The 24,557-nt window shown below is 40.5% G+C and overlaps 1 protein-coding gene across 12 annotated transcripts in view; it reads left to right on the plus strand.

The window, feature by feature from the left end:
- The window catches only part of grip1 (glutamate receptor interacting protein 1), a 261,039-nt gene extending 236,640 nt beyond the window's left edge, over nucleotides 1-24,399 (plus strand). For 5 of the 12 annotated variants that reach the window (XM_047803916.1, XM_047803910.1, XM_047803915.1 and 2 more), the window contains exons 15-26: nucleotides 5,812-5,881; nucleotides 8,565-8,710; nucleotides 10,910-11,114; nucleotides 11,321-11,460; nucleotides 12,296-12,475; nucleotides 15,421-15,586; nucleotides 16,732-16,770; nucleotides 17,068-17,179; nucleotides 17,375-17,419; nucleotides 18,832-19,065; nucleotides 19,167-19,313; nucleotides 21,634-24,399. In XM_047803916.1, the coding sequence (XP_047659872.1) occupies nucleotides 5,812-5,881; nucleotides 8,565-8,710; nucleotides 10,910-11,114; nucleotides 11,321-11,460; nucleotides 12,296-12,475; nucleotides 15,421-15,586; nucleotides 16,732-16,770; nucleotides 17,068-17,179; nucleotides 17,375-17,419; nucleotides 18,832-19,065; nucleotides 19,167-19,313; nucleotides 21,634-21,888 (1,739 nt within the window). In that variant the 3' untranslated portion in view covers nucleotides 21,889-24,399. The remainder of the gene's footprint in view (nucleotides 1-5,811; nucleotides 5,882-8,564; nucleotides 8,711-10,909; nucleotides 11,115-11,320; nucleotides 11,461-12,295; nucleotides 12,476-15,420; nucleotides 15,587-16,731; nucleotides 16,771-17,067; nucleotides 17,180-17,374; nucleotides 17,420-18,831; nucleotides 19,066-19,166; nucleotides 19,314-21,633) is intronic. The other 7 variants (XM_047803911.1, XM_047803914.1, XM_027151537.2 and 4 more) reach the window with 7 other exon arrangements.
- The last annotated feature ends 158 nt before the right edge of the window (nucleotides 24,400-24,557 follow it).

Genomic DNA, 24,557 nt, shown 5'->3' on the forward strand with positions numbered 1-24,557 from the left:
CAGGGGGTCTGTGATTTTTCATTTTGTTACACTGGTGGAAATTAATTCCCCTTGTTATCGAAGTATAGTGATTAAATTTGCGTAGATATTAGTCTTTTTGACGTTTTGGCCAGTTAAACAAGTTCAATTCAAAGCTTTACAACTGAATTGCAAAAAAGCTTGGACCCAATCTTTTCTCTCTTATGATTTAAAAAGCTCTGTAAACACCAATAAATAGCCAGCATATCATTATACATATTTGATTAATGAGCCCGATATTTCTATAGCTCACTAAATCTATCTGTGCTGCGGGGGGTATGGAATTAATATTTTTGTTACAGCTAAAGGCAACCATGGCAGTAAAAGGATTGTAGTAAATAAGCAGATATATTAGTAACCAGATCTAAAGACAACTAGTAGACGAATTAGGAAATGTATTGAGTTTTTACATCATTACAACAAAAAAAATAAACTGATCACTAAGAATTTCCATTGGTTTACAGTTGCCTTAACATTTGCGTAATGCCTAGTGATGCCTAGAGAGGCAGTACACAGTAATATAGTGACTCTTGTATGTCACCGCCACCGTTAAGTATCACATGCATGGCATCAATACTTAAATTGATTTTAATTGCGTATTTGCCTCTAAGGGCTTTGTAATAATCAGGCGATAAGAAACAATGCATTTGTCTTTGATAGTTTCAGACATGGAACATTACAGAGTTACACTCTACAGGCTTGAACTCCCCAATTATAGCTACAGATGTTTATTAGTCACAGATTAATGACCTTCTGTGACAGTTATGAATGTTACATATTATCTAGAAAATTGCAGCTGATTTTATTTCTATCACATTTAAATATATTAGAAGCTATATACATTGGGAAATATATCATTAGCTCTATACTGTTACTGGTCTTTACTACATTTGGTGAAATTTTGGCAGAACTCATTATTAGCCAGCATTAGGTCCCAGCTGACTCCCCACTTTCATTTTCAAGAAAGTTATTTTGAGACAAAGAGAGAATCTCCTGTAATGTATTTTGTTCCTCTGGCCAGCGTTGCTCAGTGCTCCGTTCCCCACCTTCTATGTTGAATTCTCAAGGCCTTAACCAGAAGTTGCATCACTGCATACATCACTGCCTGGTCAAGCAAAGATAATTTATTGCCTGAGCACATTCTGTTCTCATTACAGTTATTGTTTTCAGAGTTTTGTAAAGCATTTGTGTTCTGTTGAAAAATTTAAGTCTAGTATTAGCGATGTGTGTGGAGCTGGGAAGCTGATAAGAATAATGAATATATGAATTATATATATATATATATATATATATATATATATATATATATATATATATATATATATATATATATATATATAATGAATATATGAATTATATATATATAATGAATATATGAATTATATATATATATAATGAATATATGAATTATATATATATATATATATATATATATATATATATATATATATATATATATATATATATATGTGTGTGTGTGTGTGTGTGTGTGTGTGTGTGTGTGTGTGTGTGTGTGTGTGTGTGTGTGTGTGTGTGTGTATTTCTGGATATACTATATTTCATGAATTTGGCTTCTAAATTCTGTACACATCTCTTTAAACATCTCTTCTGTAGTGTGCTTAATTATTGTTCATTGTACCCCTGTTTTTAAAATTGTCCAAAAATTCAGATTTTATGAAAATTAGGCCAAAGATGATGCATCCAGGAGTTACATTGAAAATGAGTGGTTGAGCCTTTAGATAATCACAGCCGTCCTGTACGCTAACATATACATCAAGTGAAATGAAGAGGCTTTTCCACTTCCAGATTTATATAACTGAGCAGTTGCTGGGATTTGAGCCTCCAACTTTCCCATCTGTAGTCCAACACCTTAAACTCTATAATGCAGATATAAAACAGCTATAATGAGGTAAATACATCTACTTTGTTAGCTGCTAAATTTAGCATAGCCAAGCCAGGTACAACATTATCTAAATGTTAACTCTGGGTATATCGTAAGCATCAAGTCTTTGGCTATTTGAGTAGAGCATAAAAACACTGACCGTTCTAAAAGTATCTACTTTTCTCTGGGAACACCATTGGAATCCAATATGCCCAGATGCTTCACCATGGTGGAATTTGCCCAACCATCTGTGGCGATATTAAACCATCTGTAAAAGAATAAGGTTTATGGGAACATGACGATCTGGGCTTGCGAATGAAGTGAACCATTTTGTAAATGTTAAAACTTTATAAAGTCCCCCATTAAATAAACAAGCTGGGATTTTAGGATTTGCTGCACTACCTTCTGTAAAGAATAGAAACTTATGTCGAATATTCTCTTAGGCTTTCTGCATTTTCTAAGCTCTAAGAACCACAGTACCCAATTCAGATAGAGAACCTTATTTCCAGCAGTAGAACAAGGCATTCTTTAGAGATACATCATACACCTTAATTCTGTATGAAATGATAAATACCACCCTCTCAAATGCAGTTTTCCAGGGTGCACTTTGTCAAGAGGAAGATCCTTCTTTCTGCTTATAAACCTCCTTTTGCTGGCTCACAGCCAGCCAGCCATGTTCCCGCTTTGTATGTTTGTACTGTATGATGGATTGAGACGAGAGAGAAAGCACGACAGGAAAGAATACGAGAGAGCACAGTGAACAGTCAGCTGCACTGATGTTATTGTCTGCAACATGCTGAGGACACAGCAAACAGCCTGCAGGGTCATGCTCTCACATTGCTCAAAGTACCACCTTATTTATGTGCTTTGTGAAGTGCTTAACGCCACCTAGCTTTATGTCTGACACAAGTCATATTTCTCCCGAGGCGGTAAAGTCAGCCAGGGACAGCTCGCTTGTACTTATTGTTTATCCTACTTTGGAATTTTACATCAATCAGTCCCATACCCTGATGGAAGAATCTGATTAAATAGAATGCTGCGATTTATGTGACGTTGATGCTACTTCAGTGTTTTCCTGAGTGCTGAATATTGTCATATATTAGCGTTAAACAGTATCCTCATGCAGAGCAGGTGAGAAACATCAGCGTTCATCCTGATAAGCTTTCCTTTAGCGGGTTGATGGAAAATGGGACTTTGGCATATTTGCTTCTCTGTGTCACAGCATGAATCAAGAAAGTGATCTCAGCCTGATGCTCGCCTAGTACGATTCAGACAAATGTGGCACACAGACGAGCAGCAGCAAAGATGTACCACTCATCACAGTTACACCAAACAGCAGATGGAGAAAAAGACAAATCAGATTTGTCTGAGAAGGAGGCGTCATAGAGTAAGCTGTCATCTAGCCCGGATGTGGCAAAAACAAACACGCAGCAACAACACAACAAAATGGGCTGAATCATTTCCTTTTTTTTTCCTGATAAGAGCTGATTTACACTGACAAAAGCCCACACAAACATGGGCTGCTCGAGTGAAGTGAAAAACCTGTGTGGAGTTATGCAATTTATAAAGCCAAACATCATGGTGACTCTTGACGGATGTGAGGGATGATGCTGCATCAATGTTGTTTGTTCTTTGCTGCAGTTCTTTTTTCTTTTTTTTTCCACCGTGCAATATTATTCTTTTTTTTGTAGATTTTGTTTCCAAATATTCATTCCAAGCCACAGCTCTTGATCTAGCTGGTGATACCCACCATGCTGCCTAGAGGCTTGAAATGTTTGATGTGTCTGAACAGAACTTTTTCTATTTTTTTCTCTCTATACAAGTAAACAACATTGATCACAAATCAATGTGTTGTGATGTAGCATGAGCAGCCGTTTGAAAAGATGTGGTTTACATTCAAGGTGTTTTGGCAAATTGCCTTATCTAGAGTGAATTACAGAACTGCTTTATAAAGCCTCTATCAGTGAATACATCCATACTGATTCACAGGTTCATGAACTAAGAGTACCATCAGTCTAATCCTCTATTAGAGAAAATACAACAATAAGAAAACACAGACATTTAAGTAGTTCAGAAAGAGTTACTGTAGGTCTTTACACATGGTTGGAAGACTTCCAGTGACTCAGTAGTTCAAACATCTAGAAGTTGTTCATTCCACCAATGACGTGCTAGAACACAGAATAGTCTTGATGTGTGCCTTCTTTGCGATTGGCTGAAAACTTCTTCCCCGGTTGGTAGCTGTTTTGTTGGGTTGGAATCAGCAGGTGACTAAATTATTCTATCCATAACTATCAAATTTAAAGGTTACAAAATCTTTATCAAGGTCTAATTTGTCATGAAATTGGGAAAATATGTCACTTCTAGTGGGACATCTGATCCATTAAATCCAATGGGTGGTTTAGCGTACGTTATGTAGCTAGTTTTAAAGCTGTATTATGCTAACAAGGTTTAGATGTTATGTTTTGAAAGAGAAGTTTAACACATTGATTTTTCAATGTGACGCTTGTGAAGTAAGGTGGAAGTCATGGCCTAATGGTTAGAGAGTTTGACCCCTAACCCTAAGGTTGTGGGTTCGAGTCTCGGGCTGGCAGTACCCCGACTTAGGTGCCCTTGAGCAAGGCATTGAACCCCCCAACCGCTCCCCGGGCGCAAGAGCATAAATGGCTGCCCACTGCTCCGGGTGTGTGTTCACGGTGTGTGTGTGTTCAGTGCTGTGTGTGTGTGCACTTTTGGATGGGTTAAACACAGAGAACGAATTCTGAGTATGGGTCACTATACTTAGCTGTATGTCACGTCACTTTCATTCTGGTGCACATGTTCCTGTTCACTTGGTCAGACTAAAGAACGCTTAAATGATATCAGTCGGTGTAATACGTTATCCTAATGACATAAGCCTGTATAGTAGGAAACGCTATGATGCCTGTCTGATATTCTGAGCAAACATTTTTAGGTTGAATAATAAACTATGGACCAGTTACTTTGTGCGTGTGCTTTTCTAACTTTGCTCTTGTAATGTGGATCTTGTTCAAGCCTCTTTCTCTCTGATTGTCAGTCCTTGAGGCAATTTCTTGCCTTTGCTTGCTATCTATGGCTGAGGCCACCAGTGCAATCTGCTGCATCTAGATTGAGTCATCAACATTTTACAATTGAATCTCTGCATTCTGTTCGCTCTCTCAGCCTGTTGCCCAACACCGCCATTTTTCTTTGTCTCTTCTTGTTATATTAGGGATTTTGTTTCCACTCTACCAACCGCCCTTAAATAAATTTGTATGTTACAGCAATTCATGTAACAATTTCCTCGGCCAGTACTGCCTTAACTCTTGCAGAAGACAGAGATATATTAGCAGGGGACTTCAGACTTGTGTCTACTCATTTCTCCACACTTCTTTCCACAGCTTGCAGCATCTGTGTAAGACAGTACATTTTATTCAGTGTACCCACTGCCTAGAGTTGCATCCTTATAAATCTGCAGGAGGGAAACGAGGACTCGAGGACATTGCTTGTTTAGAATACCAAAGCACAGAATTTGCTGTGTAAGCTAAAAGTAGACTCTACCTCATCAGCACTAAGCAAATACAGGTGGGAGCTGATGAAGTCATGGGACACTGCAGATGTGAGATCCAAAGGAAACCACTGGAGGTCCTTCTCTAATGAGAGGTGGTCTTATTACTCAGTCAGCAAAAAAATACAAAATAATGACTCCCCGTTCTTACATGGTATCTCCTGAGTGAGGTATACAGTGTAGATCTTGGGAATACACCTGTTTTTTTTTTTTTATCTTCTTCGAAACACGTGGTAAAGAGATTTCTGACAAAAGTGATGAAACAGATCTGGAGAATGTTCGATTACACAATTCACTGGGTGTCTTTTTTGATTTGTTCACGTTTCTTCGTTCTTTCTGTTTCTCCCAGCCCCATCTAACAGGAAGCCAGGTGATTCTCTCATCATCTCCGACATAAAGAAGGGCAGCGTGGCGCACAGGTAACACTTTTAATCTCATCCTTCAGAGTTGTGTAATCACTATAAAAGCTGCTCTGTTTAAGCCATACAGAGGCTCCCGAGTGGCCCAACAGAAAAGCATTCATACTGTCATCTGAAAATTATGAGTTCATATCCCAAGGTGGATGGCTTCACGTCTTGGAAGAAGCACTATTTGTTGTTTATTATTATGATTGAACTATTTCACTGGCTTCATGTTGCACTGCACTGAAAATGAAAATACAATCAAATAAACGTTACGCATTATTAGAATATACATCTAGTTAGCCCCTTAAAGCCAAGGTTTGTTAATTAATTATTCATCTTAAAGCATATTATTCAGTGACTGCCATGAATTATTAATTGAGTGAAACTGGCAGCTGTGTTAGTCATTGTTTCATTCTGTGGTCAGGAAACAGGAGCTCGGTTTGTGGACAAAGCTCTCGGCTTTCCGGTCAGTCTACTACGACCGCAAGCTGTGTGTCGTAAGTTGAAGAAAAAACTTGCAAGGACAAATGCAATTGCTCTCCAGAATTGCTTTACTTACTTTTTCGTGATGAGGGTGAGGAGATTGATAAGCCGATTGAACATCAGAGTAGACTTCCTATTCCTCTCATTTGAGAGCCAGTTCTGGTTGTTAGGCTCCAACTTGTCAGCTCCTGCTAGAGCTGTTCCCATCAGGCATGTCTTATTGAGCGAGAACACTGGGGCAGTCCCAGGATTTGCTCAAGAGGTGGTTTGATATTTTGGGAATCCCACAAGAGAAGCTGTGATTGGGGATGGAGAATGAAAACCCACTGACTGCTCCTGTGTGTTTAAGGGGTTACATGAGAGCCACAGATCACCCCACTGTCTTAATAACACATACTACATTCTTTCAGAACCCTGCAGTAATCCAGTTACCTCGTATACCGCCTGTGTGATTTAAACCAATATCTCACTCTTCTCCGTTACACACCGTCACCTGGGGATCTCATTTGCGTCGTTCTCATTTTAAAGATTGATCCAGAGGCACATGCTGAGGTACACACATGAACACACTGAGCCATGATTGTGTTATATGTTTAGCTCCAGTCAGGCCTGTGCCTGATTTGCAGTGCAGTTGTGTATATGTGTGAGTGTGTGTGTGTTTGCAGGGCACCAAATGAGTGAGATCTGATGGTATAGAGCCTTGCAGGGTGATTTAATTAAAGGCATTTGAGCAGAAAACAGAGCAGCAAGTTCTGGGTTACGTCCAAAGACCCATTCAGATCACGGAGGGGTTATTCAACGTGCAAATGTTGATTACAAACACATGATTCAAGACAGCTAGAGTTGGACATGAAGAATTTACCTCTCTGATGAACAGTTGCATTTGTGAATTCTTTTTAATTACTTACATTTAGCAGAGATGCTCTGATTTGCTAGGCTGTTGCATAATTTCACATGGGTCTGCCTAATCATCGTGCACTAACAAGCAGAAACTGGGTTAGACAGGATATGCAAAGATCAAGATTATTTAATGTGACAGAAACCCCACTGCAATGATTATGTGGCCATTCAGCATTGTCTCTGCTGAATACACACCTCATTTCTGTGCCCCTCCAATTGTGCTCTCCTGCAGCTTGATAGAGCAATTGAGAGATCATTAGGATCTGTTTAAATGCAGGCATAATTACAAGTTCAGCTGCTGTATGTGAATCCGGGGGTTGCGTTTCTTACCTGGCTGCTAATAATGGAATATCCTTGAATTATTCTATGCTTTAAGATCTGCCTCAGTGCTTCAGGCTCTGACAGTGTGTACTAGGGCCAGTCCTCTGAATAAAGATTGTGTTCTCTCTCTGCTCTCTTCAAAATTGTGTACATGTGTCAGTGTGTGTGTGTGTGTGTGTGTGTGTGTGTGTGGGCATGAGAGTGTGAATAAAGGAGCATAGTACTACAAGGATGTGGGAAGCTGCTTTACATGGAACGTCAAGCAGCATACCTGTAACTTGTACTGTCTGTACATAATAATAATAATCATATAATCATTATATATTATATTATTTATTAGAATTGTAAATATTAATATCAAATAATAATTATATTGTTGTGAATAATGTATTGGAATACACCTTATGCCATAAATCAAATGTTTATGTAAGTGAAACATGCTGAATTTTAACCATGTTGCTATGGGAACACACTGTGTAACATTATAATTGTGTAACATACAATTCCGCTTTGAAACTTACATGCAATACCTTCACAATTGCATTGGGGATGTAGTCAGAGATTATGTGTGTTATTAGACTTTTAAAAGTGCTGCAATATTTTATTGACATTTTATTTGTTATTTAAAGTGTGTTTGAAGACGTGTAGGATGTGTAACCGATACACCAAACTAAATATGCTGTAAATGTGGTCTATTCATTTAAACACACATTCTGTGTGCATCATGCGACACCTATTGCATGTGGAGCCTTAAATGTGTTTCACTGGCTTACGGCTAGATGAGACCAGAGCATTTTGGAGCATCGTTTGAGATTTATTTACAAAATTTGATAGAAAAGCTGATCATCTAAAAACCATCAGAAAAAAAGTCGAAGTTAACCAACTACAAATCCACAGCCGAGAACAAGCATGAAACAGGAAAGAACATTTCCAACATTTTATACAGCCTTTCATTAAACTTTCCCTAAATGTGTATTCCTATCTTCTTGTCCAGGACAGGGACGCTGGAGTTAGGAGACAAGCTTTTGGCCATCGATAATATCCGCCTGGATAACTGCTCCATGGAAGATGCTGTCCAGATCCTGCAGCAGTGTGAGGAACTGGTCAAGCTCAAAATCCGTAAAGACGAGGACAACTCAGGTACCCTTGGGCCTTGTAACTCACACTCCCTCACCGTGGGCAGTACCGATCGGATTAGGGCTGACGGTATATTCTCAATAAAAGGCGACCTTTTGCAAATACAGAAATCTGATGTATGATTAGAAACGGTGCTTGGGTGATGGGCTGACACATTCAATACACAACACCAAACACAAAGGATAAAAGAAAGTCCCTGATGAAGAACAACAAGAGCAGTGCTACTTTTGATGGCTGTCATTCATGACACACACATGAAGCATCAAGCTCCGGTGTCTCTCTTGCAGCATGTCTTGGTCCTTTGTGCACAATGTCTACCGAAGCCTTCTTCCCATTCTTCTCTAATCTCTAATACTATTACCATTGTGCACATAGAGGAAAATTAGTTTAATCAGCCCAATTAAATGCTCACTGACTTCATTTAACCAGTTAAACTCTCCCCAGAGTCTTTTTTTTCCCCCGCTCGTGGTGAGAGGTGCTTTTCTTTATAGGCTTTTTTCTATAGTTAGTCTCTATACAGCATTTATGCTCTTGCCATCTAATCAAATGAACTTGGTTGGATAAAGAAGGAAAGATATTCATTAATCACAAGAGCTGGTGAATCTACATCATTAATGTTAAGATTATAAGCTATTTAGGAGGATTCGTGTAATAAATAGATAATCAGGTCAAAATAATATGGTTCTAATATGGTTATCTAATATGGAATAAAGCCCCTAATGTGCTGCGTTGAAGCACGAAGCTTTAACCCTTTTAATGACTATATTGCCGAGTGCTGTAGATTTTGTAACAGATATCTTTGTTTTCTAGCGTCATTAGCCGACTGCATCTTCCATAAAGTCAAGGAAATTTAACAAGGTTGTTTCAGAGACATGAACTCCTCTGAATCTTGGGGTTTTCTTTGCAGCATACGTTTTATTTTCAGAAAGGAATGACACAGAACAGGAAACCAGGTTTCCTTATTTCTTTCCTGCAGTCGGGGTAATGAATAGTTAATAATCACCAGTGTGACATTTGAGTGCTGTCTTATAACTCCTGATTAATGTGAAGTGGGTCATCAGGGGGACTGTTTTCAGTTCATCACTCCGTAAACATGACGAGTTTCCTGTTGAGCCTAACACAGTAATTGAATATGTACTTCCCTCTATCATGGGGAGAAAAAACACACACAAAGACACACACACACACACACACACACATCCTGCTGCGTTTTTTCTGAAGTTAGCGGTGTAGTTGGACTCTAGAGGTGCTATGAGATTTCCCTTCTTCATTAGTATGGCTCAGAGGCTGCAAGATAAAACGAACTGCCCAGGGGAAGTCTACAAGAGTCTCTCTTTCTCTCTCTCTTTCTTTTTTCTCTCTCTCTCGCTGTCCTTTATGCTGAGGACAAATTCGCAGGTTGGCAATTTGTGACCTTTGTGATTGACAGAGTGTGTTATGTGTGTTCGGGGAGCATGTGTGGAGGATGGACGACGCTTCACTCTTCCTCCACATCACTCTCTTTCCCTCGATTCATGTTTAAGACTATTCAGTGTTTGCCTGGAAGCTAAGCAATAGGGATTATCGTATAGCCTTATTAGTGCTAGAACCTGACTGCTTTCTGAACGAACGGGAAAATGATCATAGGCTTTTAGGATAACCTCTAATTCTAGATTTAACAATATTTAGCTTTGTAAGAATCACTCAGCACCAGTGCTATGCAGAAGAGATTTAGGGTTCAGTAATGAAAGTCTTTGCCTGTCTGACATTTCTGGGCCTCGAGGAAAAAGGTTTAATTTAGAGCATCCTGCCTTGTTCACACATTTCCTGTGTCCTCTGTCAAGATCCATAATTCTCCATAACTGACATTGCTAGTCTCTTGAAGCTAGTGATGGACGTTCTTGTATATTCCTGTTAAATTTCTTCCTTTTTTTTTTTGTCTTTCAACACCACCGAACATTTTGAGGCATCCCCTTCAATCCAAATTTTATATTCTACAATTTCCAAATAATTTTTTTTCAAGTGCCCTTTCCTTTTTTTTCCGCTTCCCATTTTTCATCTACAACCTCTGGATCCCTTTTGAATTCTGTTCCATTTCCCTGTTCATCAACCCTCAAACCTGCTCTTCCTCCCTCCCTGCCTTCCTCCCTTCCTTTTCTCTTTCACTCTCTCTGTCCGGTGTTGTGAGGGCTGTCTTCGTTCTGCTTTCTGCCCCTCTGTGAGGTGTCCTGCGTCTAGGCCATGTTGATATGGACGCCCGTGTGCTGTTGGCCTGTGTTGCAGACGAGCAGGAGAGCTCTGGTGCCATCATCTACACTGTGGAGCTGAAGCGCTACGGGGGCCCACTGGGCATCACCATCTCAGGCACCGAGGAGCCCTTCGACCCCATAATCATCTCCAGCCTCACCAAGTGCGGCCTGGCTGAGAGGTACTGCTGCTTAACACCCTCTCACTCTACACCACAGCTCTGAGTTCACTCTCAGACATATTGTATAAGCTGATACCGGATAAGCCGCATAGTAAAAAGGAGGAGAACGGTGCATTAGTGCATTAGATTATAAGTCTAACCACTTGGGCTCTGAAAGTGTTCACTGAAATTATGCAAACGTTGATCAACTTGTTTGCGGTGTACAGGACCGGGGCGATCCATGTCGGGGATCGTATCCTGGCCATTAACAATAACAGTCTGAAGGGGAAACCGCTGAGTGAAGCTATACACCTGCTTCAGATGGCTGGAGAGTCTGTTACACTGAAGATCAAGAAACAGGGAGAACGTGAGTAGTGGATCAATCACACTGAGAGTACATGTACTGTAGAGTGTAAACAGTGCATTATCTCTCTCTGTCTCTCTCTGTCTCTCTCTCTCTGTCTGTATTTCTCTCTCTCTCTCTCTCTCTGTCTGTATTTCTGTCTCTCTCTGTCTGTCTTTCTGTCTCTCTCTCTCTTTCTCTCTCTCTCTCTCTGTCTCTCTCTTTCTCTCTCTCTCTTTATCTGCCTCACTCTGTCTCTCTCTCTCTCTCTCTGTCTCTCTCTCTCTGTCTCTCTCACTCTCTCTCTCTCTCTCTATCCGTCTCTCACTCTCTTGCAGTATATAAATTCAACATAATAAGAGAAAATATAATATTAAAGTAAAACAGAATGCTTCACCCAGCGTATAGGTTATTTATTTTTTGTCATTTGTCTGCATCTTAACATGCACACGTACATTAGAACCTTCGTCCCATAACCGAAAGCCTGCTATTTGTGGAATATTATTTCTGTTACAATTTGCAGTAAAGGCGGAGGTTTATGAGGAGAAAATAATGAGCTTGTGTTGTTTGATTTTTGTAATCATGCTGCTGTAATATGAAGCTGAGGCTTTATTTGGTCCAAATCAGCAAACCTTAAAACAAAACCTTTTTCTGACACAAAATCTTTGTTTTAAACCAGTGAGCTTTTCTGATTTCTGAGTTCAGAATGTTCAAATGAGTCACATATGGTTCAGAGTGCGAATGAGTCACTGGATGAGCACTGATTTGTGGCTCTGGGGGAAAAATGTCTTTTACTGTTTTCTATTCAGTTTTTGTATTATTTGTGTGTGCTTGTGCGTGTGTGTGTGTGTGTACACAGTGGCAAGTCCTAAGCAGCCATCAGTGACCGGGCATCTGGGTGAACTGAGTGATGCAGAGGATGAGAATCAGCAGAAGACAGGGAAGCTTTCAGACATCTACTCCTCCACCATCCCCAGCGTGGACAGTGCCGTCGAGTCCTGGGACGGCTCGGCTATAGATGCCTCCTTCAGCCCTCAGGGTGGGTGTGGATATGAGTGTGGAGTGTATGTTGGAATGAGAGGCTTTATCTTTTTCATGTGTTCACATATGCTGTGTTTAGTCTGCTTGAATCAATCCCTCTTTCTCTGCCAATCAGTCTTTTTCTGCCAACAGACTAATAGGCATGAAAGCATCTTTAGATTAGTTTTATTTTTCTCAATGGAAACTGCAGCTTTAGTTTGTTTCTGGAGTTTAAACGAGCAGGTTTTGTTTTTAGAGCTCTCTGCTGCTAAAGCACAGTAGCACTGTAAACACTGGCAAAGCTTCCGCTTCTCCTTTAACCTACCTCTGTTCAGGGTTAAAACTACATGCGACCTCTGAGTGTCTGAGTTAATCGAAGTAGCAGCTGAGGACGGAGATCAGGAGTTTTTCAGCACAGAAGAAATGTGAAAAGAAAGACTGAAGTGAAGCCATGGAAAGAGAACCACCTAATTCTAACAGAAGGATTTTGTCAGATCTAAGAAAGAAGGATCAAATATCTTCTTGAAATGAAAGAAGGTTATATGTTTGGTGCTCTCGAGCAAGGACAGAACTTTGCTCTCGCTCGCTCTTTCTCTCACTATTTCTTGCTCTTTTTTTTGGGGGGGGGGGGGTTTAAAATTGAGTCATCAGTGTGAATCTCAGTAGACTTCCTAATGGAGTCTGTGCAGCTTGTGCCATTTTACAGTTATATCTGCAGCCCTGTAATGCACGGTCACATCACCTTATCCCTTCACACGCATAATATAGGATTGTTTGAGTCATCACTGAGTCATTGGATCAGTAGTAAATGTTCCAAATCATATACAGTACAGTACTCTGCTATTACGGTTTCCTTTTAATAAGTTACTTCTTCACTTCTGCCATTGTAGGTTTAAATTTACTTAATAACTTACTATTTAGCTGACTTTCTAAATGACTGCTATTGTGTGCGATAATGCACAAAACTGTTACGAGACCCGGACGAATATAATTTGCCCTTTTTTCCACTGACACTGACTCCTGATCAAGTCTAATCATTTGTCCCAAACAGGGCAGCAAGAAATTGGAGAAAAGTATAGCAGGAATTATTTCACCCACAGAGGGAGCTGTATTTATGCTCTACTAAACATGGTATGGCAGCCAAGTGATGATTGCAATTAAATGTATAATTTAATAACGCATAAAGCTCTGATCGCTAATTAGTTTCAGGGTTCATGTGTAGACTTATCGCTGACAATACTTGCTTCAATCATCAGTTCTGCCAGATACATTAGTTTAGTGCATATTATTTGATTCAGGGAGAAAAAACTATTGAAACTACACAGAGGGAATATAATAGCCAAGCCGGTCTAATTTGTTCAGGGACATTGTTATAGGTGATCAGTGCTGCTGCTTGAGCAGGTCTACTCTTTCATTGATATCCATAAGCCGTTCGAGCCAGACCCCATCGTCACGCTCTTTTCACCTCCCACATAGGGCTTAACCTTCCTCTTAATGATCGAGTGTCGCTTTCAATCAATTCACACTTAGAGAGATCATAAATCTCATCTTGTCCTGCTGGCACACACCTCCTCAAGACTGACTGCTCGCTGTCTCTCTCACACTTTCTCTATCTCCTTAAAAATAAGAGTCTTTAGTTCTTTTAGTTGATTTGCTTTTGTTTTAAAGATTCACACAGAGCACATTTCCATTCCTGCAGCACCTAAACTCCTGCATCTAAATGGAGGCATTTATCAAAACTGGTACCGATACCATATAAGTAACCTACTTAGTCTTACACAATCAGGGACAATCACACCTTTTTCATCTCTGTTTATCTTAGTCGGTTGCTGCTGTGTGCTGCTAGCAATGAATGCCTCGTGCTGAATTTTAGATCGATGCGGATTAAACAGTATATTTAGTATTGAGCGTGATGGCACTGCACGTGAGGTGACATAAATTGCCCCAAGGTGTGCAAGCAAAGTGAGCAGAAAAGAAGTGTGCATGTCGAGTATACAGAGCTCGACATGCAACAGTTTCTCTGTACTCTCGCTTTACTGGCCCATGCTCAGGGAAAATGTTTGTGTGCACACAGTTTATGACACCCTGCTATTGTTTTTTAATAACAATGCCAGAAGATTCTTTATCAGGTTGTTTATCTTGTAAGAAAATGCTGTAAAGTCTATTTTGCATTGCTTTGAAGATTAGTTGTGAAGTACAACGTTTTCTGTTTATTAGTGCAGCAAAAATACTCTAGGCTTTGGAGAAATAGCATCACTTTGTATCAGCTCTTCACTATGTAAAATGCAAAGACAAGTGGATGTCATTGGTATGACCTTAGCAGTGTGGTCACATGAGGGAACTTTTGGAGGTTCTAAACCAGATGGACAGAAGCATCCACAATGCTGGAATCAGAAAATATCTGAGCATGAGCAGACGCTGTAGTCAGAAAACGTTGTGTTCTTCAGAGTCAGTGAGTCGGTGTGATGTGATTTGAGAAGTAAAGTGTGTCATCTGAGATTCTTTTTCAGCTCTGTGTGTCAGATAGACAGTGAGGGCTTCGATGGGGATTGACAGGTTCCGCAGAATCTGCATTCCGTTTTGTCAAGCTTGATTTTTGGATCTTTCATCAAGGATGAGATGTCAAATCTAGGCAGATATCTCCGGACGTGGATGGAGGAATGAAAAGCAGTGCAGCTTGATCACTGAGCTCAGTGATTTCGTATTGTGTGTGATGTACATCGTCTTGTATTTGAATGGAACCATGAAGAACAGTCACAGGTCAAAACCAGGAAATATATTAAAAACAAGGACATGGAAGATTAGTAATGAGGCAAATGGAAAATAAGGCATTTCAGTATGCAGTCTCCAAAGTATGCACTGTTCTAGTCTACAAAATAATGTGTTTGTGTGTGTGTGTGTGTGTGTGTGTGTGTGTGTGTGTGTGTGTGTGTGTGTGTGTGTGTGTGTGTGTGTGTGTTCTAGCCCCAACAGGCTTCCAAGCATCAGGCTACAGTTTCCACAGCCACGAATGGAGGAACGCCAAAGTGAGTCGTGGCAGTGTATCTCCAGGCAGCAGCCATCAGAAGAGCACCATCCTGCAGGACCTAGGCCTCAGTGATGATGAATGGGACAAACCCACTGCTAGCGGGTACCTAAACACACTACCCTATTACACTGAGCAAGGGAACACTTTAGAATCTGAATCTGAATATTTCACTTACTTTGTATTCACAGTTTTTGGTAATATAATCAGGTACACCTACCACATTGGGAACTTGGGCAGGCTGCACATTGGGTAGGTATAAAATAACCAACCGTATCCCACCCAACAGTGGAGTAGGACTACAGAAGGACCACCAGTGACTAGATATTTAATAATAAACAGCATTACATTTTTGCTGTAGCAGATAAACTCATACTGTACCAGCACCACACACACTACCATGTCATCGATCATGTCAGAGTCACTGCTGTTTTGAGCATGATGCACCACCTATAATAATAATACCTGCTCACTAGTGGTCCCTGTTAGAGGTGGAAAAGCTGGGCTATAATCAGTAATTGTGTACATACCATGTGCACCTATGTGGTAGATTTACCTGATCGTGAATATAGGTACTGACCACATTGAGTCATATTGTACCTTATTGTAACACTGTGATTGTAATCATGATTCTGCCGAGAGTTTAGACAATCATTTTTTAGAGGAAAACAATGTGTATCATTCATGTTCTTTTGCTAACTCATTAACACAGAAAAGCACAATGGAAGGCGTCCTTATAGAACTAATCTGTGCTTACTGGTAGTAAATTTCCCCACCACAGGATTACAAAACATCTCGTCCTTAGTGTTGTTTTTTGGCACCTTCATAAAAGTGCATTGTAAGTGCAAGTGTTAAGTGCGGTTCAGCAAACGTTTGGTGTACTAATTCATATACTTGTCATGCAACTTGTAGAGTTTGAATAGAAGAAATGTCACAGGATGTATAGTTTACAAACAAAGCATGAAAAGCACTTCAAAAGCTCTTGAAGTTAATAGTGTGAGTAAATGCAACCATTTTTAGTATTTAGCTGTAAAATCTCTTCTATAGATTTCATCTGAATAGAAATCGTATGAATGTACCAGTGAATGTCATTTCATAAAGGATCTTTTAAAGCAAAAATAGCTTCTGCTTTGTGGCGAGACACAAAGCTTCTGAGCTACACTGGCTGCTGCTCTGGGCAGGAGACTGCTTTTTGTTACTGTTTCACATGACCTTGTTGATTGAAGCGTCTCTCCATTACCTGTCTGCAGAGCCGCCACGCTGCCCACTGGCCTTATTTCAGACAGCAGGTGAGGCTCAATGCCATGTGCCCCATTTTCCAAACCCAGCGTGGCCCCTCACCCCATGCCCCAGGCCACGCGGCCCTTCATGGGTATCACAGCCTGGCATTGCGTCACCATTTCTGTGTCCAGCCACACCGGACAGTGTGTCCCATTCCTTTTTCCGAGCCACACCTTCACCACCAGTGCCTGCACAGCCCCATTGGTCGTGTTCTGTGCTCATACCTGTGGTGCCTGCCTGCTCGTTTGCTGCTGTAGTCCCAGCATGGGCGGAGTGTTGAAACTTCCTTTGCTTGTCATTGTCAGGTTCACCGTGGGTCACGATGGCACAGAGCCGGATCAAGAAGAGAACTTTTGGTCTCAGGCGCTGGAGGACTTGGAGACGTGCGGCCAGTCCGGGATCCTCCGCGAACTTGAGGTAACACAATAGCAGCACTTATTCATACAACCAAAATTCATTTCATCCCCTAACTGTGACCATTCCCAGGTTTTAACATACCCATGCACTTTTTACAGCGTCCCACCCTTACGCCATACACCCCTCCCCCACCCCCGTCTACAGACGCACGCTGTCATATCTTTGGTTTTGTGTAACTGCTCCTTCTCTTTCCAGGACAAGCCAAACAGGCTTCTGACTAAGAGAAACCTGGCCGTCTTGGTACCCCCTTTCCTTTTTTGGGCTTCCTCTCTGCTTGTAGCACTGGCATCCTGGAGCTCTCCCTGTGCTGTGTGGCTCAGAGTCTCACGCTTGCTTAAGCCTGGGGGGAGGGAGGGAGGTTGGGACGGCAGGGAAGGGTCCATAACACACAACCATTACAAACCATTACAAATCCTGGGGGTGCATTCAAAAGTTATGTACAACTAAGGAATGCCAAACCTTAATACAAGTTAAACTGAGAGACTCTTCCACCTGCTGGTAGATTATTTACTTTTTTATTCAGATATTAAATGCATTATTAAATCACTCTGGCCTTGCATTACACAGAATTAACATTCCTTATGCTTAATTCTCACCGAATTAGAAATGCATCTCATTTTAGATCTAATTTTGCAGGTATTTTGAAGCCACATGCAGCTCGTGACATAAAGAGAAGGCTAACGTTTACATGTAGTTAAGCTACAAGAGTCAGTGCTCTTTAGAAACCCAGAAAAATGATTATTATAACAAACCGAATGTACCCTTGGGCACAAATCTGACTTAGGTGTAAGCACCTTTAAGTATTGCTGTTGTGTACCAATGTATTACAAAAGCAAGTGCAAAAAAACCCCAACAAACGCAAGAACTATTAAAAAAAACAGCTTACAAGGATAAAACCACCATGTCATCTGGAGTGATCAAATTCTGTTTTTGTGTAAAAATGCATGACTAGTTGTTTGTTGACTGTGTTGATTAAAAAGATGCATCACCTTGGTGAGATGGAGAGCTCAGTCTTGCACTGACATCCATCATTAACCAGGACTCTCCTTTCAGTACAGTTTGGGTGAAAATCACTCAGAACTGTCCAATGATGCAGGTCTGGAGAAATGGGCATGTGGGCTCGTGCAAAGCATGATGGGAGAGCCCCTGCAAGGCTTTTTTTTTATTTTGTGACTTTCAGTCTTGTTTAACCATACATCCTTTAACCAGGCTTTGTCAAATGCCACCACCAAACATTGTGATTGGAAATCCATCTGAGTTGTAAACTGTGTGTGATTTAGTCAATGCCATGGCTTTCCATGGTGGAACTCTTCCAGACTGTACTCTGTGTTTGTGTTTAGTCACCTACGATGCATGATAGCAAGAGTGTTTGTGCATTGATATAGTGATGAATGATCTCACTAGAGCAAGCAGATGGTTTATAAATGTTTCTGCAACTGTTTTTGTGTGTCTAACAATCTCTTTTGTCAAAAGAGAGCTGGAATCAGCAGCAGCCCACTACTGAGTGTCTGTGTAATAACAATTTACTACAATTTAAATCAGTAGAGGGTGCAACGTATATTCAAGGAGCCCTGTGTTCCTTGTAGCTTTCAGAATGTGTATTGAATCTCACTGTGTCATTCTCTCTGTACTCCCCACCCACTGCTCTATAGGCCACCATAATGTCTGGCAGTACACTGAGTCTGAACCATGACCCGGCGCCAGCACGGTGCCAACTGGGGAGGCAGGCCAGCTTCCAGGAACGTGGTAGCAACAGGTCGCAGTATAACCAGGGCAACCGTAGTAACACACTTCCCAGCGACAGTGGACGCAAAGCCTTCGCCATGAGGAAGATGCAACAAGAGATCAAGGACATTGTGTCCCCAAACCCTGTGGAGCTACACAAGGTAGTCATATCTAATAATACCACACCACAACACCAGAGATAACTCCAGAGATAACGAAGCCTTCTACTGCATTACAAGTTCATTCCTTCTATACACTGCAGGTGAGTCTGAATAAAGAGTCAGACCTAGAGGACTTTGGCTTCAGTGTGTCTGATGGACTCCTGGAGAAGGGGGTCTACGTCAATAACATTCGCCCAGGTGGGCCTGCTGAGGTGGCGGGGCTCAAACCCTACGACAGGCTATTACAGGTAAGCCATTGTAGTCCATTGAAGGTGTTAAAGATCCAGATTCTTCTAAATAGAGATTCTTCCCTGAGAAGCAAGGCTTAGTAACAAAATCAGAATGCAGGACTGTTTATCAGCATTCTTTAATGAGTCTGGGGTTTTTTTCGTCAGTAAGCATGGGCAAGTCCACCTAATCAACAACCAAAAACACCTTTGACTAACATTAGAGATGATTAACCACAGTGGTTTCCAGCAAACATACTGTAATGAGATTATCTTATTTCCTCCCACAAACTAGTACAAATAAAATATTTGCATTTAAATGTATGGCATTTGGCAAACACTTTTCCAGAAGTTGTTAAAAAAAAAAAAACACTATAAAACTTTTACAAGCAGTGCTATGGACAATTTTTAGCCTAGTGACTATATACATTTGTTCTTCAACTGGAAAATCGATGCATCAAAGTATGTATAGATTACTGCTCAGATTACATGCTTGAAGATTCTGAGGCTTGTGACAAGAAAAGTGCACAAAAGATATCCAATCCTCTTTAGTGTTTTTTCTCTTTATACCGAGGCCGAGACCGTCCTGTCCTTCACATAATGCTGACACGCTAACTTTGTAAAGTGAACCAATACTTATGACTTTTATGGTTTCTAAGGATTTTGTTGTTGTATCTTAAAGGCCATTTTACACAGTGCATGTGGGGCACTAAGTACTGGGTACAACACCATTATGATATACCTTAAGGTAGGACTCAAACAAAGTGGATAGGAAGTCATTTGGTATTGGCCTGAAGTATACTGTATGTAGGCAGATACATTAGAAATGTAAAATTGAAGCTATCTAAGTGAAATAAACGTCACTGTGCTATTTAATGTACTGGTACCTTATTATTAAGCACACCAGATAAAGGACCGGTAGTGTAGAGACTCCACTCGGAAATATTACTCAGGACGAGTCTGTGATAAATGAGTTTGTCTAGTCAAGTGTCTGCACCATCTTTAGCTCCAACACTATGAATCGACTCATTTTGGCTCAGATCACATTTAACCTAAATTCAGCACGAGTGCTTTAGTTGTGGTGTGTGGCTGTGGAGATGATGACATTTGCCAAGCCAAGTTGCACCCTCCAGGTTGAAAACACTGTCAGTGTTAAGCCTCTCATGGCTTGGGGCTATTATCTTTAATCTGATTGAATGCCAAACATTGTTTTGCACAGCATTGTTTACACAATGTAAGAAAGAAAAGCAAGGGACATAATGCAGCGGACTGGTGAACAATGGATCTTTCCCATGTTAGCCGAAACACCAAAGGTCTCATTAGCATAGTGCTCTGATTTACCTTTTATGTGTAAAACCTGAGTGAAATACAATTGAGGCTATTGAATTAGAACGTTTTCCTCCATCAGCAGCCTCGAGAAATGTGTAAATGTTGTTATTTATTTTATAAATGTCACTGAAATTCATATTTATGAACAGTACAAATAGGTCATTTTAGCCATACACCTTCAGCATATTCTTTGCTGGTAATAAAACTGTATTCAAGCAAATAGGGAACGGTTTTGACATCAGACAAAATTATAAGAGATACCAGTGAAAAAATAATAGTTAATAATGATAATAGTTAATAAATAACAACCAATGAAAATGTCTAAAAGGATCATTAGGAAATCAGCTAGAGGACCAAAGGCAAATCACTAAGGAAACCTGTAATACTATGCAGGAATCTAGAAAACAGTTTAACGCACCAATAAGTCATAGCAGTGGTGCTAATCACCTCCAAATTTTCTTTATGACTTTAAATCCATGACTATATCTGGCTGGATTTCCTTTCCATTTTAATGGACACATACTAATGCTAACATCCTGCTTGGTGCTTTGTACACAGTGATTGTCTTTGTTTACAATGGCCTTGTGTATATCTTGGCCTCTGGATATTGAGAGGGCTTAATTTTGCTTGCGGCTACTGACATGTCTTGGCTTTTCAGTAGACCTAGAGTTATTCTGTTAGCAAGAAATTATCCCAGCCATTAGAAATCTTAATCACACGCTATATTAGACCTTTTATACAGTTTTTGGTCGTATCTCCAAAGACAGTAGGAAGTAAAAATCAAAAAAGTAAAAAAGTGAATATCTTTAATATGGCATTTCACCACTATATCCATTTTTCACTCCATCCTAAAATGAACAATGAATATCCTGACCATATTTTTATACAGAGTTTATATAGAACAATAGAAATGAACCAACCAGGTTACTTTTTAACCTCCAGAAATTGATTGTTCTATCACATCCTCGTTAGTGCTCGGTGACTGACACAGCATGTATTCTGTCTGTTCCAGATCAACCATGTCCGAACTAGAGACTTTGATTGCTGCTTGGTGGTTCCTCTGATTGCTGAATCAGGGAACAAGCTGGACCTGGTAATCAGCCGAAACCCAGCCTCAGCCTCGACCTCACCCTCAGAACTGAACCAGCTTCCCGGCGAGGAGCCTGTGGGCTGGACCGACCCAGCCGAGCCCCTCCCTCAGGAGGCGGCCCAACAGAACTCCAGGCTAGTGGGGTCAGAGGGCAGAGACCTCAACAAGACCTTATAGCAGAACCCCATCCCTCCATCCCCAGCACAGGCTAAAGTGCTCCTCATGGTGCTAAGTGAACTCCTCTCAACACACACCACCCCCTGCTGGAGTGAGCTGGAGCTCTTCTGGCATATAGCACACACAGTCTCTTCCCTGAGCCACAGCATGAGCCACACACTGAGAGGGGTCATCCCTACACCTGCTGCCTGTGTGTTTACTCCTGTGAAAATGACACTGGTGATTATGGAAGGAGATCATACTGACCTCAAGATCTCAAGAACTGATCCAGTGCCATCCCTCATTTTTATTGCCAATAAACATTTTAATGGGGGAAAAAAAACTAAGCAAAAGAAGCAAATGGAATCTTTAAGACGTTTACACATGATTATGGACTGGCCGCTGTGTGTGTGTGTGTGTGTGTGTGCGTGTGTGTGTGTGTATATGTGTTTGAGTAAACAGGATTTCCTCCTGTGAGTCCCGGGCCAGAACAATCTCCACATTCTGTATTCTGTTTGTTCTAACTTCAGCTGTTCTCCTGGTCTCCTCCATCTTGCCTCTTGCTCCTTTCTTTTGTATGTGTGTGTATGTGTCATGTAGATCTCCCTGTAATTCCTCACAAAGTGATGCCACGTGATGTCTCACTCAGCAGGAAAATCACTCAGCACGATCTCAGCAACGTGAACCCGAATTTCCCAAAATGGTAAAACGCTAGTCAGCCCCGGCGGGTTGGGTGGCACAATGCATGAGACCTTTTGTGAACTATTTTATAATGGTAGAAGTGTGATTGTACAGAACAAAAAAAACACTCAAAAAAGAACAAAACTTCATTTAAAAAGGTCATCATTTGATTCCTGGGATAAATCCATCCAAATGGTTGAACCTTAATGTCATATTGAATTATAATCATTTCACCATGACATTAAAGATGCACCTTAGCTTAGAACTGGACAGAAGTCTATTTTTATCCGTCAAGGCAAATGGTTTATACTGTTGGTAAATGAGCAAGTGTGTCGAGCTTGAGTGATGGAAAAGATGCATTCAGCAATCAGCTTGCCTTACTATAACGAAGATGATCGGGTAGAGAGGGTGTGTTTTGGTTTCTTTAAGTGTGTGGTGCAGGAAGAACGTTCAGGCTTTGTGTTGCTTTTTGGAAATGTCAATCGCTAGCACAAAGCAGAGAGACCAAATATCTAGTTCAGCGTGTCCCCGATTCACCTCCTCTCATGCCTATTCTGGACAATGGAGAGCTGGATCGGTGTCTATGGGCCTTGAAGTGTTGCTTAGAGGCAGCCCCACATCAGCCAGACACATTTCAAGGCAACACAATGTGTCAGCATAAATATCGAAATCTTCATTCCGAACGTGCGTTTTCAGCTGTTTGGAGAATCTTTTTAACCACCACTCTAATATTTAAAAAAAAAATACAAAAAAAAAAAAAAAAAGCATGAAGTTGAGTGACGCGAGAAGCCCGACAACAACTTCTAGTCTATAGTCCTCCCTTGTTTAAGTGAATATGAACTTATACTAATCTACTGTATGTGGTACTGGTATGGTTTTCTATGTTAAATGTGTTTTTTTTTTCAGAGGGCATTAGCCCAAACGGTGTACAAACTATTTGTAAAGAGAAACGAACAAAAAAAAAAAAAGACAGTGGCACTCGAGTGTTAAATCATGTGAGGATGAGGTTCTGTGTGGCTGAACATTTCATATATCTATATTTAAAAAAAAGCTGTAGCTCTATTCAGAAAAATAAAAAACATTAGAAAAGGTAAAACTACTGCTTAGAGCAGCACATACTTGTGTGAGTGTGTGAAATGTGGCTTGTCTGTGCTCACACACTCTTGACTACTCACTATTTAAAATGGCACATGAGCGGTCCAGTCAAACTCCTGGTCATACCGTCATCAGGGTGACGCTCCCCTGGCATTTCTTTACAGACTTTTTGATTCTGGAGCAACTTTGTTCTGTTTCTTCAGGTACGGGTTCATTCCCTGATCTCATGCACTGGATTTGAGATCTTCTGTTGTCCTTTTTGACATGTCACGAATTATATAAAATTCTACACCTGTCATTGTCAAGTGTTTCCTGTAAGCAGTGTGACATCCAGTACCCGGGGTTTTCCGTGAAGGTTTTCCCACTGTGTTACTGCAAGGAATCTGTAGTGACATGCACACGAATTTAAGTGTTGCCTAATATTTTGTTTTGTTTTGTTTTGTTTTTCGTTAAAAACATTTTTTTTTCATGTATAATCATTTTATGTGGATTTAAGCACTGCCAGTTAAAATAGTGGGTATCCATTTTCACTGTATGATGAATTAATGACACAATTTCACTGTTAGGTCCCTGAAATATTGTATTTTTATTTCTAATGGACAGGCATTATGAGCTGTAAAGTATTTTTGTACAAATTTAATACTTTGTTAGCATGATATTTATCGTCTATGTATAACTTTGGGGATTCCTACAGCTGTAAACCTTTATATGGCCAACGAAAAGAAAAACAATAAAAAGATATACAGAGTGGACTAATCCTGTGTGTGGAAAAAAAAGTGTCCTGTTTATTGATTGGAGCTTTTTATTCTTCATGATTTCCTCTCGTTTTGCTCTTACAAATGTATCCTGCTGGAATTTAAGCCCTCGTGAAAGGATTGTGCAAAATCCCATGGGTTACAGTCTACACGTATCTG

Source organism: Tachysurus fulvidraco, chromosome 19 (assembly GCF_022655615.1).
Source record: "Tachysurus fulvidraco isolate hzauxx_2018 chromosome 19, HZAU_PFXX_2.0, whole genome shotgun sequence".
NCBI classification, from domain to species: domain Eukaryota; kingdom Metazoa; phylum Chordata; class Actinopteri; order Siluriformes; family Bagridae; genus Tachysurus; species Tachysurus fulvidraco.